The 16908-nt window shown below is 47.8% G+C and overlaps 1 protein-coding gene and 1 long non-coding RNA gene across 2 annotated transcripts; both read right to left on the reverse strand.

Moving 5' to 3' along the window:
- Positions 1–806: 806 nt before the first annotated feature.
- Positions 807–6516, reverse strand: LOC109762784 (probable sucrose-phosphate synthase 5). Its single transcript, XM_020321656.4, has 10 exons — positions 5979–6516; positions 5763–5852; positions 4208–4476; positions 4047–4110; positions 2972–3961; positions 2712–2888; positions 2582–2635; positions 1577–2497; positions 1367–1494; positions 807–1269 (listed from the first exon to the last, which is right to left on the reverse strand). The coding sequence occupies exons 1-10, from the start codon at positions 6192–6194 to the stop codon at positions 1011–1013; spliced, it is 3168 nt and encodes a 1055-aa protein (XP_020177245.1). The 5' UTR covers positions 6195–6516; the 3' UTR covers positions 807–1010.
- Positions 6517–9658: 3142 nt separating this feature from the next.
- LOC120962759 (uncharacterized) lies at positions 9659–16432 on the reverse strand. Its single transcript, XR_012181360.1, has 2 exons — positions 16063–16432; positions 9659–15498 (listed from the first exon to the last, which is right to left on the reverse strand). It is a non-coding gene; the product is annotated as an uncharacterized lncRNA (long non-coding RNA).
- Positions 16433–16908: the final 476 nt, after the last annotated feature.

The raw sequence follows: 16908 nt of genomic DNA on the forward strand, positions 1-16908 counted from the left end.
CGGGATCCATCACGCACCCATGGCCATAAGGCCACAGGAGACGTGGCAGATCGGCGAAGCCGCCGACGGGAGGCAGAAACCCTAGCCACCTTTTCTTGAAGGAGAGACAATGGGATTTTTATCCGATTTAACTCCTAAAAAAAATATAAGCGGTGCATCGGCTGGCCCTCAAATTTGAGTGGCCGCAACCACTTCTTAGGAAAATAAATTCAATCCTTTCCTCATGACAGCCTCTTTTCCCCGCTCACTTGTATCAATGCGGCATTGCCTCCTCATCCACCTAGCCTCTGTCACCATCCCGCCGACACTCTGTAGCCTTCGTCACCCTCCTGCCCCACTCTGAGCCTCTCTTGTGGTCACGGCCTTTTGCTAAGTTGGTCCCGGGCCATGTCCACACCCTCGTGCAGACCAATCCATCACTCGCACTCGTCATGCCGCCTTAGCAACATCCCGCGCAATCTAGACTGTTGCTTGCAGCCAATGGTGGAGCCAAGAACCTTGAAGGCTGCGACAACGGCCAACACCGTTGCTGCATCGCGCGTGACCACGGGGAGGACACGCCAACAACTCAAACCAGCACATTAGGCCACCGGGAGCATAGCCAACGGCCATCGCATCATGTATGTTTAGTTATACTCCCTCCGTTCCTAAATATAAGTTTTTCTAGAGATTTCAATATGAAGATGTATATAGACGTAGTTTAGAGTGTAGATTTACTCATTTTGCTCCGTATGTAATCCATTATTGAAATCTCTAGGAAGACTTATATTTTGGAACGGAGGGAGTAGATTGGAATTCGAGATAACTTTTTATCCTCCAAGTCTTATATACTATTCATTTATAAAGTGTATATATATGTACAACAGACCTCAGGGAGGCATGCTAAGACATAAAAAATTATTTGCCACATGTTTGCTCATGCTTGCACATCCATAAATTTATACTACCTTGTATGCAAATTCTGCAGTCATCTTCCTGCCAAAATTACATTACGTACGAGTTGTGCTCTCTCACATGGCCTTGAGAAGGTCGGAGACAGCCTGGCCTTGAGCGAGCGTGACGATGTTGGGGGAGTCCATGGCCACGACGTCCTGCGTGGCGTACCCGTCCTCGCCGCGGACGAGCTGCTCGCTGCCGCGTGAGACCATCCCCGGCAGGATCAGCGTCCTGTGCAGCCCCGGGAGGAGCTTCTCCCGGTCGGTGTCCCCGGTCTCGCCGACGAGCACCGCCACCTTGGCGAGATCGATGCCCCACTGTATCGACAGGTACCTGCACATCCATCCAGAAATTTGATTGATCTGAAATGTTCAGACACCGAACCATATGAGATGAGAGTTTGATTGATCCGAATCCTCGTCTTCTTCACCTCAAGGCGCGTGGGCGGGAAGCGGAGAGAGGGATGACGTTGAGGCGCGTGCAGGCGCGCGTGTAGACGAGGTTGCACCGGAACCCGCGCATCCGCAGCGCCTGCCTGATCGAATCCACCTTCTTCACCTGCACGAAAAGCTCATCAGAAGCGTGCCCACGGCGGAGGACGCGAAACCACGCCGGTCTACTCTGGCAGTGCTCTGCTTACCTTGGACGCGTCGGTGGCGGCGTAGGCGTGGCAGTGCACGGAGCCGGCGGACACATCGACGGCGAGGTCGGACGCCTGCGCGTCCTCAGCCTTCCCGAGCCTCGGCACGACGGTTTTCACGTGGTCGCCGGGCCACCGGAACGCCACGTGGCCCGAGTACTCCTCGTCGGCCGTGAGCTCCTTCCACGGGTAGCATATCTCCGCGCCGCTGCTGCAAATCAGCGCGTCGAAGCCGGCCGGGTCGGCGCCGCAGGCCTTGAGCGTCTCCGCGGCCTCGGGGATGGTCATGCCGGTCGAGAGCACGTACCCCTGCCGCCCTCCCGCGCCGTCACCGGCGGACATCGCCGCGTCGATGGCTTTCTTCAGTTGCTCGACGTCGGGCTTGCCGTCGTCGCAGTAGCAGTCGACGGCGACGACAAGGAGGCTCTGCCTCCTGCCGGGCGCGAAGCCCAACGCCCTGCCGGAGCCCTCGCGCCTGTCGGCCGCCGGGCGGCGGCGTAGGGCGTCCATGATCAGCGCGGCGGAGTCCCCGGCATTGAGGTCGCTGGAGGCGTCCACGGAGATCTGGAGCGAGAGGCCACGGAGCGAGTCCGAGAGGGAGTCGTCGCCGCCCATGCTCGCCGAGGCGGCCGGGACGCCAGGGACGCGGAGCCGCTGGTGCGGCGACGGGTGGTCGCAGTAGGCGGCGACGTGGGAGAGGTAGAGGCGGCAGTGGTGCGGCCAGGAGAAGCGGTGGATGTTGCGCAGGCCGTTGCGGCGGCTCTCCAGCCACTGCCCCTTGTCGGCCAGCAGGCTGAGCAGCGCGCCGGTGATCGCCTCGGCGGAGTGCGGGTCCACCAGCAGGCCGTTGTGAAGCGCCTTGAGGATGTCCACCGGCCCGCCGTTCTTGGTCGCCACCACGGGCAGACCATAAGCGGCGGCCTGCCACAGACAAGAAAATTACCATTCCCAATCAGTTTGAGAACGATCTTGTTCTTACCAAAAGATAGTGGATCTTGTTCTTACCTCGATGATTGTGAGGCCGAACGGCTCTACAAGAGCCGGGTTGATGAACACTCCCTACGAGTTGAACATGTCAGATTTTGGGCATCGTGGAGGGGAAAACAGGATGGGGACTTTTCAAATTTTGTACTACCTTGGTCTTGGCGGCGAGGCGGTAGATGTGAGGCACGTCCGTCTGCTTGTGGTGCTTGGGATAAGCCACCTGGCCGTAGAGGTCGTAGCGGTCGATGAGCTTCAGCACCGCCGTGAGCACCGTGCCGCCGCCGCCGGCCATGTCGTCGATGTCATCTCTGTTCCCCAGTATCAGCGTCTGCATCCATTTCCATCGCAGAGGATCAACCAAGTGAATCCGCTCAGTCGTTTCGATCACAACTATGATAGAGTGTAGGTTACCAGGTTGGCGAGCTCCCGGAGCTTTCGGCTCTCGCCGTACGCCTTGAGTAGCGTGGTGATATTCTTCTTCGGGTCCGGCCGCGACAGCGCCAGGATCATCGGCTTGTGCGGGTTCGTGAAGAACCTCAGAATCTCTGACCAAATGGGAGGCAGAGCCTTCTTGGCTTTGACGGGGTCGATGAGCATCTGGAGGTCGGCGCCGTCCCCGTCGGCGGTGTCCTGGGTGTCGACGAAGCTGAAGTCCATGCCGGGCGGGATGACCGCCATGCGCGGCATGTAGCGGCCGAGGCTGCTGACGCCGCGGCGCTGGCGCACGCGGAGCTTCCGCTCCACCATGAGGTCGAAGCCGTCGTAGAGGCCCCACTGCTCCTCGATCTCCTGCTTGGTGCTGGTGACCACCATCTCCGCCGTGTCCAGCCCGGTCTCCTCCGCCTCGATCCGCCGCGCGATCTTGTAGGTGCCCTGGATCTCGGGCCCGTGCATGCGGCCCAGCTTCAGCAGCTGCTCCAGCTTGTTCCGCCCCAGCGAGTGGCCCGTCATCACCATCGGCACGTTGAGCGCGCTCGCGAGGTTCGCCGCCACCTCCGCCGCGTCCGCGTAGTGCCCGTGGATCACGTACGGCCACACCGGCGCCGCCAGCGCCGTCGCCGGGGCGTCGCTGGGCGGCGGCTGGAGCTGCTCGCCCAGCGCGCGCGCCACGTTGGTGACGTGCGAGAGCGCGCGGTCCACGAACTCGGGGATGTGCGGCCAGAGCTCCTCCTTGGGGATGTACTGGTCGCGTGGCCCGCAGGGCAGCCGCACGATGTACGCCCCGCCTCCCCCGGACTCGTCGCCGTCGTCGTCGCCCGAGGACAGGCGCTCGAGCATCTCCACCGGCTCGCCGTAGGTCCAGTCGACGTCGGGGCAGGAGATCTGGCGCGTCAGGAGGTCCACGCGGTGCACCCCCGCCGTCGCCGCCAGCGCCCGGGCCAGCTCCACCACGTACTTCACCTGCCCATGGCAAGAAAGAGAAATAAAAAGACAAGTCAGTGCAAGTCCACGAGACGTGTCAACGTTTGGACGGGACTTGACCGACCTGGCCTCCGGTGTCGGAGTCTCGCCCGAGCTCCATGTTCTCTCCACGCACGAGCCCATGGATGCTGAAGAAATCGAACAAAAAACATGGTATGATCAGTGGCAAGATTCGTGTCAATTTTGTCATTTCATTATCAAGTAGGTCGCTCGGTTGTGTGTCACCTGACGAGGACGATGTAGAGGTTTCTGTCCTTGCTCTGCTCGTCCTCGTCGTCAGAGACGAGCCGCACCTCGGAGTTGATCCTCGCCAGCCGGGTGCGCTGCTGCGGCTGCTGCTCGTCGGCGGACAGGTGTGCAGCGGCGCCGTCCGGCTTGGGGACGGTCTCCTTCTCGCCCTCCGAGAGCTCGGAGAGGTCCTCGGCGGCCTCCAAGCTGCCCAGCTCTTGCTCTTGCTTCCGCCGAGCGACCTCCTGCGAGTAATCCCTCTCCACCTACACATACGTCCAGAAAGCTTACAAAATACTACTGTAATATCTGAACATAAAATTCAGAGTTGACGTCTTTCTACCACTAATGCGTGTTTGGAAGAAATCTGTTGGGTTGGAGCTGGGATTCCAATTTCTTCTCTCTTTTTGCAACCGAAAATTCTCCTTGGATTTCCTGCTACCGTGTTCTGTGTGACAATTACGGGGTTTCGTATTGGAGATGCAACAACGGCTGGTGAAGCTTGGCCCAGGTTTTGAGATTTCTACGCCATCCAAGGTTTTGCTTCTAGGGAGTATTGAGAGCATTTGTAACTAGCTTCCTGATTAGGGTTAAAAATTCCAACGAAATTTCATTGAAATTTCGCATATTTCGGTGGGGTCTCAACTATTTATAATCTCGAAATTTCAAGGCAGATTCAAAATAATTTCAAATAACTTTAGATTAGTTTAAAATCTAATAAAATTTGAAATCTCCACGTCTGAAAGAAAAATCCGATTTTTTTGCATATTACGGTGAGGCTCGGAATTGTTTTGTTTACAATGAAACTTTGTTCCTGATAACAAAAACTGTGAGAATATTTTCAGTGGAACCTTGTTCCTCATAACAAAAACCGCCAGAATATTTCCTTGTAACATTTGCTGGTACAAATCAAGACATCAGAGTAATAATTTTCTTTTTCTGTACGATTGTGGTTGTAAAGACTTGTGATGTTTAATGCATGGACTTAGGCCTTTTCTCAAAAAAAGTAAGTGTACCTGTTTTCTGAAAAAAAAAGAGTAAATGTACATGCCGCAACTGGCAAGAGGGTGTGCCTATGCGCAGTGGGCCCAGTTTGTTGGGAAGATAGGAAGTGTAATAATTTTCTGAAACTGATTGCAAAGAATACGTGTGGTCGTGGAGACCAGTGCCGTTATTGCAACAAAGTGCGAGTTATGTGAAATTTACCCTCATTTCTCCCCGTAGAGGTACAAACTAGGGTAAAGCCAGAAAGCAGTAAAACTCGAGAGTACCTAGTAAAAACTCGAGACGAGTCAAAAAGAGACCCAGCCCAGCAAATTACTATAAACTCGCGGACAATTAAGTCGGAGCGTTCGAAGTGCCCTATGGGCCAGGCTAAGCAGGCCGCCGACATTGAACACGAGGTTTGTTTTTTCCGTTTGAAGCAAAAGGGAAACCCGATGGCGAACGCAAGGAAAAGCAGGGCACGTGAAGGCCCATATGCGTGCGTGCTCCGCCCACGGACGGCATCGCCGTCCATGGCGCACGGCGGCCGGAGCAGAGCAGACCGTACCTGCTTCTTCTGCCTCGCGACGTTCCAGATCCTCCAGCACAGGTTCTCCAGCCGGTTGTTCCGCTCCTGGCTGTTCCGCATCGCCACCACCTGCAATCATCAAGCCCGTCTTGTTCGTCAGCCATCGTCCTCCACGGCGACGGCGATCAAGCGACCGCGATCGGTTGATTAAGCTTGGCTGGACTGGGCGGCCATGGTGGGTCGATGTTTACTCACCTTTGTCCATGTCTTGTGGAGGGCCTGGTCGTCGAAGCTCCGGACGACCTCCTCCACGAAGTACCTGGTGGGGTTGTAGGCGGCGCTGGACTCCTCCGACGCGAGCGCCGGCGCTGGCTCCAGCGGCGGCAGCGACACCCCTTGCACCCGCAGCTTCGACCCGGCGTCGAGGATCGCCTCCAGGTACCCGTTGATCCACTCGTTCCCCACCGCCATCTCGGCTCTCCCTCGAGCTAGCTAGCTACTCTGCTGCCCCTTCACTGAAAATCCCGGCCTGACAACGATCGGCTTATATACGTGTGCGCCCGGGCGCTCGTGTGGCGCGCTTTCACGGTGTCGAGGTGTGGTGCAGGGGAAAGATGGACATGGAGGAAGCCGGGTGCTATATCCTCCAACGGCGCAGCATATTTCTTTTCGGTGCTTTTCTTGAACTACAGTATATTGGAGTATTTTGTAATATTTTGCTTTGTTTTGTTTTTGTGATGATGGGTGTGGGATTCTACGGCGGTTATGCGTCGATCTATCTCGTTGGAGCGATGGGAGGAGAGGAATAAAGCGAAAAGAAAAAGAGGAGATATATGCCTCTGCCTAGTGGCTGGCTAGGTATGATATGGCCCGGCGAGTGGCGACCGCGACGGCGTTTGGGCAACGCTGCGTGCATGCCGTTGGCACACGTATCGACGACGCGATATGCCTCAGCATATGCCTTTCTGTTCCGCTTTGCCGATATCGTTCCTTTCCTCCTAGTTTTTTTTTTCAGTTTTGTTCCATATTTTGGTCGACAAGTTGTACCGGCCACCTGGACAGTTGTACGATCTTTTCACAAGTCGGCGTATCGTTTTGTTTGGTGTGAGAAGAAGCTGCCAGTTCTGTGTGATGTGTGTCAGGAGGGTGATTAATTATTACACGGTCTCGTTTGTGCTAAGCGGCAAAATTATTGTTGGTTTGAAAGCGATGTGGTGTGTACTGTCATGGCGCCACAGTAGATAGATTCCCAGGAGAGACTGTTGTGTGATGGCTGACACATGATCAAAGGTGTTGTCAACCGTAGGTTCGACACCTTGATTGTTGTTAATCATACAGAAGGAAACTTCTAGTCTATAGGAAAGATAAGCCCTGACAAGTGACAACACACGGAGTCCACTGGCTCCCAAAACTAGGCCAATCCAATCCGTTGGAAGAGAATTATGCAATCCATGGACACAGAGTATTTGTCTCTTGCCAACTTCTCTCCCCTGGCCCCCTCCGCCTATTTTGAATTCCCCCCTCCCGCCTTCCATGACATTAATCTATTAATCTCCCGCAATCTTAAATAGAGATGTCAGTATTATTCATGGATTCTGGTATCTGTGCATATTCGACCCCTGCAGTGAAAGAATAGAAAAGGTCAACCTAAATGGCTAGATCAGAGATGGATGACACAGAAGCATCGACAAGTTTCAAAACTTACAAATCATTATGTGTCGCCTATCTCCAATCCGACGGTTCGACTTGATTATGCCTATTCTTTCATAATAAACATTGTTCCTTTAGTAGTTGACCCCATTGGGCAAGGGTTTGGAGGACCATTTTTAGTCATGTTTTCTTTGTGGGGTTTGAAGGATCACATTTGCACATGATTTTTCCGTGAGTGGTACCCACAAACTCATGGGTTGGGCATGGGTTCATAGTTGCTCCATGGATACTCGTTTGGATACCCATCCAACAAGCGAGACCCACATGACATACAATAATTCGGCTCAACCTTGGGTGGCGTCCCTTTTGGGTCTTTTTTTGCGCACCAGGAGCTGCCTCCTTGGGCTAAGCCAAGAGGGAATTTTCTCCTAAATAATATTTTGGAAGTTTTCGGAACCATTTGGAATCTTTTAAAACTTTCCATATATAGACGTGAAACTTTTTAAGATATGTTATACCTTTCCAGAATTCCTGAAACGCTTCTAGGACCATTTGGAACACTTCCGGATCCATCTGAAACTCTTTCGGTGCTCATTCTCTCAAACTTTAGTTCTCATCGTAATTACTATCCATTAAGTGTGTGACCATTCAGGTTTGAAAATAAAGCGAACATAAGGTGAAACACTTTCTAGTCAATAGTTAACAGTGGGATCTGGATGCCCTTAATAACTCCCGCATATTCCAGAAGTATTCAGCGAACCATTTGTTTACGAATACAATTCCCTTGGCTTCACGATAGTTACAAAACCTGAATTGCGATATTACCGGTCCTCGTGGTTAACACTCTGATCACTATACCGGTTAACCTCGTTATCGGTCCTCCCAAGGGTCTATGGGAGCGCTGCCGCTTGCCGCATCGGAGGCCGCACCCCTATCGTCCAATTTAGATCCGATCGCAAAATACATACTCCCTCCGCCCGGAAATACTTGTCGTTCAAATGGATGTATCTAGCACTGAAATATGCCTACATGCGTCCATTTGAGCGACAAGTATTTTCGGGCGGAGGTAGTATATTGGAGCAGCCAACACAGAAAGGAACCCGGAAGAATCTTAAATAGAGTGAACGTCTGCCTAGAAACATTTCAAACACACAGGCACAACCATGTCTTCGATTTAAAAAGAACAGCCCGTAGGAGCGTGCGCCACATCGCGATCCCTGGTCGCACGCTCTCGAGCCGCCTGCTTTGTCCGGAGCTTGGTGCGGAGTGCCGCCTCATAGGCCACAGGATCCGAGTCGCCTACTGATACGTCTTCATTGTATCTATAATTTTTGATTGTTTCATGCTATTATATTATCAATCTTGGGTGTTTTATATGCATTAATATACTATTTTATATTATTTTTGGGACTAACCTATTAACCTAGAGCCTAGTGTCAGTTTTTATTTTTTTCTTGTTTCTGAGTTTTACAGAAAAGGAATATCAAACGGAGTCCAAATGAGCTAAAACTTTACGCCGATTTTTTATGGACCATAAGAAGCCTATACAAATTGCCTAGATTGTCCTATTTTTTAGAAGTTTTGTAGTTACAGAAGTATACGAAGTTTCAGATTACTTCAGACTGTTCTGTTTTTAACAGATTCTGTTTTCATTGTGTTGTTTGCTTATTTTGATGAATCTATGGGTAGTATCGGAGGGTATGAACCATAGAGAAGTTGGAATACAGTAGATGTAACACCAATATAAATTTAGAGTGAGTTCACAACAGTACCTAAGTGGTGATTTATTTTCTTATACTAACGGATCTCACGAATTTTCTGTTGAGTTTTGTGTTGTGAAGTTTTCAAGTTTTGAGTAAAGTTTTGATGGACTACGGAATAAGGAGTGGTAAGAGCCTAAGCTTGGGGGTGCCCATGGCACCCCAAGGTAATATTCAAGGACAACCAAGAGTCTAAGCTTGGGGATGCCCGGGATGGCATCCCCTCTTTCGTCTTCGTTCATCGGTAACCTTACTTGGAGTTATATTTTTATTCACCACATGATATGTATTCTGCTTGGAGCGTCATTTTCTTTTATTTTGTTTTGCTTGCTGTTTGAATAATATTCCAAGATCTGAAATTGTTAAATGTTAGAGAGTCTTCACATAGTTACATAATTATTCGACTACTCATTAATCTTCACTTATATCTTTTGGAGTAGTTTGTTAGTTGCTCTAGTGCTTCACTTATATCTTTTTAGAGCACGGCGGTGGTTTTATTTTGAAGAAATTGTTGAACACTCATGCTTCACTTATACTCCCTTCGTCCAGGAAAAGTTGTCCCCGGCACAGTGTATTTACTTTTTTACAAAAAAACCCTCAGAGTTTTAAACCCATCACGAATAACTCCATCTTCTTCCTTCGTGCTCCCCCGTCACCCGCGCCTCGCAGCCATCGTCGGCTTCCCACCTGCGCCGCCGCCCGCCTGGACCTGCGTCGCGACCAACACCAGCGCCGCCCAGCACGCGACCAACACCAGCGCTGCCGCCCGCCTGGACGTGCGCCGAGGCTTCCCACCTGTGGCGCCCGCCTCGAGCTGCGTCGCCGGCCCCGTTGAATCTAGCCGCACGCGGTCGCCCACCAGCGCCGTCTGCGGTCGCCCACCTGCGCAACTAGCTTCGCCGCCCACGGCCACAAACCTGCGCCTCCAACTTTGTCCGCTTCGGTCGCCGGCACCGTGGACAATTCCGGCCACTCCCGCCTCTGATGTTGCTACTGCTGGTGGGCGACGCCGACGTGGACCCCTGATGATGCTTCTTCCCTTTCCCTTGCCTCGACTCTGCTTGTACTGGTGCTGGTGAGTCTGCCCCGCCCACCTCTACTACTGCTGCTGTTCAACTAGTGGTGTGAGTCTGAAGATTATTGTTGTGTCTGGAGAACCTGCAAAGATAATTCCTGAGCCTGCAAGATAATTGCTGAATTGAGTTGAGGTTAGTTGAGTTGAGTTGTCATGCTGAAATGGTGCAATGTTGATACAAAAAAAATTCAGTTAACTATTTAACACAAGTTAACTGCATTCAGATCTCTTGATGCTCAAAACCTGTCAATTTCTGTCAGCTTTTGATCTGTCAAGTTGATATTCAGTCAAGTTGATGTCAAACTTCACACATAAAGTTGATAATCATTGATGAGGACATGACTACCTTGGATACGACCAAAAATATTGCATACACGCATATTTGTGAGGTGTTTTTTAATGCAAACTATGCAATAATTTATTTATGTCATCCAGGACAAAAATACTTCACAAACTTTTGTGTCATGTCAAATTGTAGGTGTATTGGATATTTGTACAATCCACATATGAAGATAAAGGGAAAAGAGAAGTTTAGGTGCTGTTCAAAAAGTCCTCTCACGTTACTTTTGGGCAAAGAGAAGATAGAGTCCAAGTCTCTCATGTTCTGGATTCAGATTCGGACTGCACAAACATACCTGACTCAAAACGCCAAGAACTCTTTCATACGGACTCCGAATTGGTGATTCTTTTTATGTTGGAAACTAGATTTTGTCCACTTTCCAACCCAATTGGATTCACCTTCAAATTCGTTCGGAGCGTTGAGTTATCGACGAAACAATCTAACGCTGCAGCAGAATCCGAGTCAAACTACAAGTCCAAAGGTGTTGCATCACCTCCACTTGGGCCCATGAGCCGTCTACGACCTAGGGTTAGTTTTAGGCTACCTTGGGACGTCCTCCCACCTCCTTGGCTGCCACCCCTTGCTCCTATATAAGTAGATCCATCTAGTAGCCTTTTCCTTGGGATTTGTTTAGATTAAAAGTTAGCCATTGCCAATTCGTATACTTCGTTTGTGTCCAACGACCAGACCAAGACCGCTTTCGGATCCCCACCTTTACCAATACTTCATCTATATTCGCAATATTCGGATTGCATTATCATATTCTTGCTTGTTCTTCGATTTCGTGCAGGTATAGACCTTCGTGGTCAGGTTGATCGTGTTTCCAGCATCGTCAGTAACCTCAGGAGATTGGTTTAGCGATTGCTAAGGCGCAACATCGTGCACGTTTGTAGTCAGATCGTCAAAGTCGGCTCCACCAAATCGCTAGTTATCATCTCATCGAAAGATCAGGACACCCCGCCGCTATCAATCATAATATTTAAAACTTAACAAGGTTCAGTAACAATTGAAACAACAACTTTAAAAACAGAGAGACAAGATGTAGGGTTTTTAGCTGCTGCCACAACACAAAGTCTATAGATGCTGAAGTTGTCAATATAAAATCATTCAGAGTAGATGATGCAAGCAATCAACATTCAGTTTTGACCAAAACAGAGATGTAAAAGATGTTACCCCACACATTCAGTGTCATACAATTACAGAGATGTTAGTCCAACACACATAACAACACCATATTCAGTGTCATACAATTACAGAGATGTACAGTTGTCAGCATTAAATCATTCAAAAAATTTCTGTCAAAATTTTCAGTCAAGCACAACTGATCATGTAACTTGAGAAGATTACTCCAGATTTTGGAAATAATAAATTACTCCAGATTCTGTCAATTACTTGTGTCAATTAATCATGTCAATGAATAATTATTGGAGTAGATCAAAATCAGTCATTATAATGTTTGATGCGAGCATCAACAATTAGTTCTGATGCAGATCAAGAAGTACAGGAACCAGAGAGTGAAGAAGCAGATCAACAACAGGAGAAATAGCAGCAGTAGATCAAGAAGTACAATAGATCAATAGTGGTAACTGAATTATCAACACTTCTCTATACTGCATAAACATTCTGTGTTTGATCAAATGATTGTCAAGATTTATGCAAATGAAGATCACAGTAAGATAGCAGTATTGATGTACTCTGAAATTCAGTATTGGTAGAGATGCTACTATGGTTCATTTATCTGTCATAGTTGTCCCTGCCATTTGTTGTTGGTCCCTTGATGGCCAACAGTAGAAGAGCGAAACATGCATGCTTGACAAAAAAGAGAGCATAAAGTGAACATTCTGCTCTGATGCTCTATTTAACTTTTGATGAATGAAAGCATTAAGCCTAGGGAACAATTTTGTTTTTTCTATTTGCATTACAGTGAAGTTTAAGTGAATCTACAATGGTATTGTTTTCACTTAGCAGAGCCATTAAGAACAAGCTCAACACGGTGACGCTATGGATTTGAACTTGATGCTGGAGGAGGACGATGAAGCTCAACAAGAAAAACAAGCTCAACAAGGTGACGCTATGGATTTGAACTTGATGCCAGAGGAGGAGGATGAAGCTCAACAAGGTGACGCTATGTATTTGAACTTGATGCCAGAGGAGGAGGATGAAGCTCAACAAGAAGAACAAGCTCAACAAGGTGACGCTATGGATTTGAACTTGATGCTGGAGGAGGAGGAGGAGGATGAAGCTCAACAAGAAGAACAATCTCAACAAGGTGACGCTGTGGATTTGAACTTGATGCCGGAGGAGGAGGAGGATGAAGCTCAACAAGAAGAACAAGCTCAAAAAGGTGACGCTGTGGATTTGAACTTGATGCCGGAGGAGGAGAATGAAGCTCAACAAGGTGACGCTATGGATTTGAACTTGATCCCGGAAGAGGAGGATGAAGACATTGAATTGAATTAGTTTCTAAAAGAGGAAGAAGCTCAAGAGGCACAAGAAGATGCAGAAGTGGAAGAAGCTCAAGAGGCACAAGAAGATGCAGAAGTGGATGAAGCTCAAGAGGCACAAGAAGATGCAGAAGTGTAAGAAGCTCAAGAAGCACAAGAAGATGCAAAAGTGGAAGAAGCTCAAGAAGCTGATGCACATGGCAATCCAAGAGGGAAGGACATGACAGACAAGGAGAGATATGGTGTTTACTTTGCTCTGCAAGTAATCGAGCTTAGAGATGGACAGGTTCACCTGTATGACAGGATGCTCATTGCGACTATGCTGAATGTTCACCTGCGAACAGTTACAAGAATATGGAATCTAGCCAAAGGAAAACTCGCAGCAGGACAAGAAGTTGATGTTTCAAGCAAGAAGAACAACAATGGTAGGAAGAGGAAAGAACTAGATCTGTCGAGAACAGCCACAATCCCTTTGAATAAAAGAAGAACAATCCGTTCTCTCGCAAGGTGTTTAGGTGTGCCCCGATCAACCCTACATGACAGATTTCAGTTGCAAGAGTTGAAACGCATCACGAGCACCATCAAAACCCACCCTCAAGCCACAGAACAAGATAGCGAGACTAAAGTTCTGCCTATCCATGATGGATGAAAGATGGATATCAAGTCCTTGGCCTAGTTTCAAGCCAATGAAAAATATGGTCCACATCGATGATAAATGGTATGACATGACCCGAGTGAAGAGTAGCTACTACGTACTGCCTGGAGAAGAAGAACCAAATCGAACTGTGCACAATACTCATAGCATTGGGAAGGTAATGTTTCTAACAGCTGTGGCCAAACCTCGCTACAATTAGATGGGGAGATGACATTTGATGGAAAGCTTGGCATTTGGCCATTCGTGGTAAGACCGAGGCACAACGAACAAGCCACAACAGAGATAGGGGGACAATAGAGTTGAGGCCGGTCAAAAGTACTAGACCTGTGTGCAGAGATTACCTGATCAATAATGTAATCCTTGCTATTCAAGACAAATGGCCTCACAGTGACGAGGACACAACGATCTTCATTCAACAAGATAATGCAACACCGCATGTCCTCCCTAATGATGCTGGTTTTCTAGAAGCTGTGGCACAAACAGATCTGGATATTCGACTATTGCAACAACCACCGAACAGTCCTAAGCTCAATGTGTTAGATCTTTGTTTCCACTGCTCCCTCCAATCCCTAACCGACTGCAGAGCACCTATGAATATCTAGGAATTGGTACAGGGTGTAGAGGAGTTTGAGAACTACGATGCCCATAAGCTGTTCAAAAGCTTTATGACGTTGCAAGCAGTGATGGTCAAAGTGATGAAAGATCAAGGAGGAAACAACTACAAGATGCCACATCTGCATAAGGAACGTCTACAGAATGCTGGAGAGGAAATAATAGGTGTATATTGCAGTCCTGAGCTAATTACTGACACCAAGGCCATTATAGAACAAGGAAATGAGTAGATAGAGAAAGGAAAAAAGAAAGGGAAAGGGAAAAGAATGGATAGGAGTATGTGATGTGTCATGTGTATGTCTTGTGTCATGTGTATGTATTATGTCATGTGTTCAATGAGAAAGGATAGGAAAAGAAAGGATAGGAGTATTTGGATTTATTTGATTTATTTGTATTTATTTGGATTATTTGGATTTATTTGATTTTATTTGATTTATTTGGATTTATTTGATTTATTTGGATTTATACACCATTTGTCCAATTGCAAACATGCCTAAAGTTTCCAATTGTCCAATTTCAGTCATTCATTTTGAGATTTTGGAAATTGGATAACTCAAGTTAACTGAATTAAATCTTGTTACTGTCAACCATGCAGCAAAGAGTACCAACATCTTCTTTTAATCTCTCAGAATAGATCAGTATTGTACTCCCAAACTGGAAACTAAATTACAATAACAATAAGTTCAGTTTTCATGTACTACTTCTGCCATAAATTCAGTTTTCAAGATTCTACACTAAATATTCAGTTTACAAGATTCTACACTAAATATACAGTGTCATCCTAGTTACATTTTGATTTTTGCTGGCAATTCGATGGATGGCTCGCTCACCTATTTGGACCACAGGGAACAACTTCTATCTATACATGGTCATGCAACAGAACAACTGAGAGAGGGAGCTGAAATCAGTGCAAGAGCAGCACAGGTGAGTGCAAGAGTAACAAAGTCAGGACATGGTGATATACTCCCATCTTTAGATAAATACAGTAACAAAGTCAAGAATATGTTGAGCCATCAGTCAATCTATGTAAATGCATATTCCAGCATGGTCATATAGCAGCAGAACTTAAATGATTCCTAGATGCACAAGTAGCCATTTTGTTTAAAACTTAACAAGGTTCAGTAACAATTGAAACAACAGTTTTAGAAAACAGAGAGACAAGATGTAGGGTTTTTACCTGCTGCCACAACCATCGGTGGGACAACGGCGCCAGCAATGTGAATTGGTCGACGACGTAACCTTTAGCAACAACAACTACTGTCAAAAATAATTCAGTGAATACAATAATCTTCTTCTACTCTTACTACTCCTGTCAATATTGGCATTGGGGGCATAACCTTTAGTTAACAACAACTACTCCCAACTCTGAATTTTGACAGTAAGCATAAGAATGAAAATTCAGTGAGTAATTTAGATTATAGAATATGAATAAGAACAAAGGCTTGAGGATGTTCCTCTGAATTTTGCTGTGTCATGTTTCTTTAAGGAATGGCCAAGCAACAAAAGAACTGAGAGAGGGAGTATATGACTTCTCTCAATAAAATTCAATTAAATTATGGAGCTGAATCTGACCTCCAGCTCTACAAACTGAAAATTATGGAGCTGAAAATTATACAGGCTGTCTCATACAATAAACTTCAGTGAAATTTTACAAACTGAAAATTATGGAACTCGTTCTGATTTCCAATTCAGACTCTAGACACCACAGGCACCAAAATTGAGCAGGGAGCAGCGAGACCATTACATTTAGCTAGACAAGATTTCATAGGAGAGAACCTGTAGGGGTGTGTGCTCTGCACGTACCCTATGAAGAGAAGAGAGCCGCCTTCATATCCGCCGGAAAAGGAAAGGTGAGATTTTGCTCTTCCCAATTTGAAATTTTGCTGGCGGCTCCAACACCTACATCAAGGCGCTGGTGGAGGCCGACGGCGCCTTCCGCGCCGCCCACGACTACCTCTTCCTCCGGCTGGACACCGCGTCGGGGATGCTGGAGTGGTACACATTCGGCCTCGTAGCGGGCAGGGATGGGGAAAGGTGAGTATTTTAGGAAACAAATCAACGGGTAGGGATGGAGGGAGCGGTGGAGCTGCGGGTCGCGGCGTGGTGGAGCTGCGTGGCATCACCGATGTCGCGGGGGAGCTGCACAAGCGGAGCTGTCGAAGGGGATGATGGACTGCGGGTTTGGTCGGAGTTTCTTCGAGGTTTTTTTTGCAAAAATGTCATGGGGTCAACTTTTCACGGACGGAGGGAGTATTATTTTGAGAGTCTTTAAACAACATGGTAATTTGCTTTGGTTATGAATTTAGTCCTAATATGATGGGCATTCAAAAGGGATATAATAAAAACATTCATATAAAGTGCATTTAATACTATGAGAAGTTTGATTCCTTATGATTGTTTTGAGATATGAGGATGGTGATATTAGAGTCATGCTAGTGAGTAATTGTGGATTGTAGAAATACTTGCGTTAAAAGTTTGTGATTCCCATAGCAGGCACGTATGGTGAATTGTTATGTGATGAAGTCGAAGCATGATTTATTTATTGATTGTCTTCCTTATGAGTGGCGGTCGGGGACGAGCGATGGTTTTTTTCTCCCAATCTATCCCCCTAGGAGCATGCGCGTAGTACTTTGTTTCGATGACTAATAG

Source organism: Aegilops tauschii, chromosome 4 (genome assembly GCF_002575655.3).
Source record: "Aegilops tauschii subsp. strangulata cultivar AL8/78 chromosome 4, Aet v6.0, whole genome shotgun sequence".
NCBI classification, from domain to species: domain Eukaryota; kingdom Viridiplantae; phylum Streptophyta; class Magnoliopsida; order Poales; family Poaceae; genus Aegilops; species Aegilops tauschii.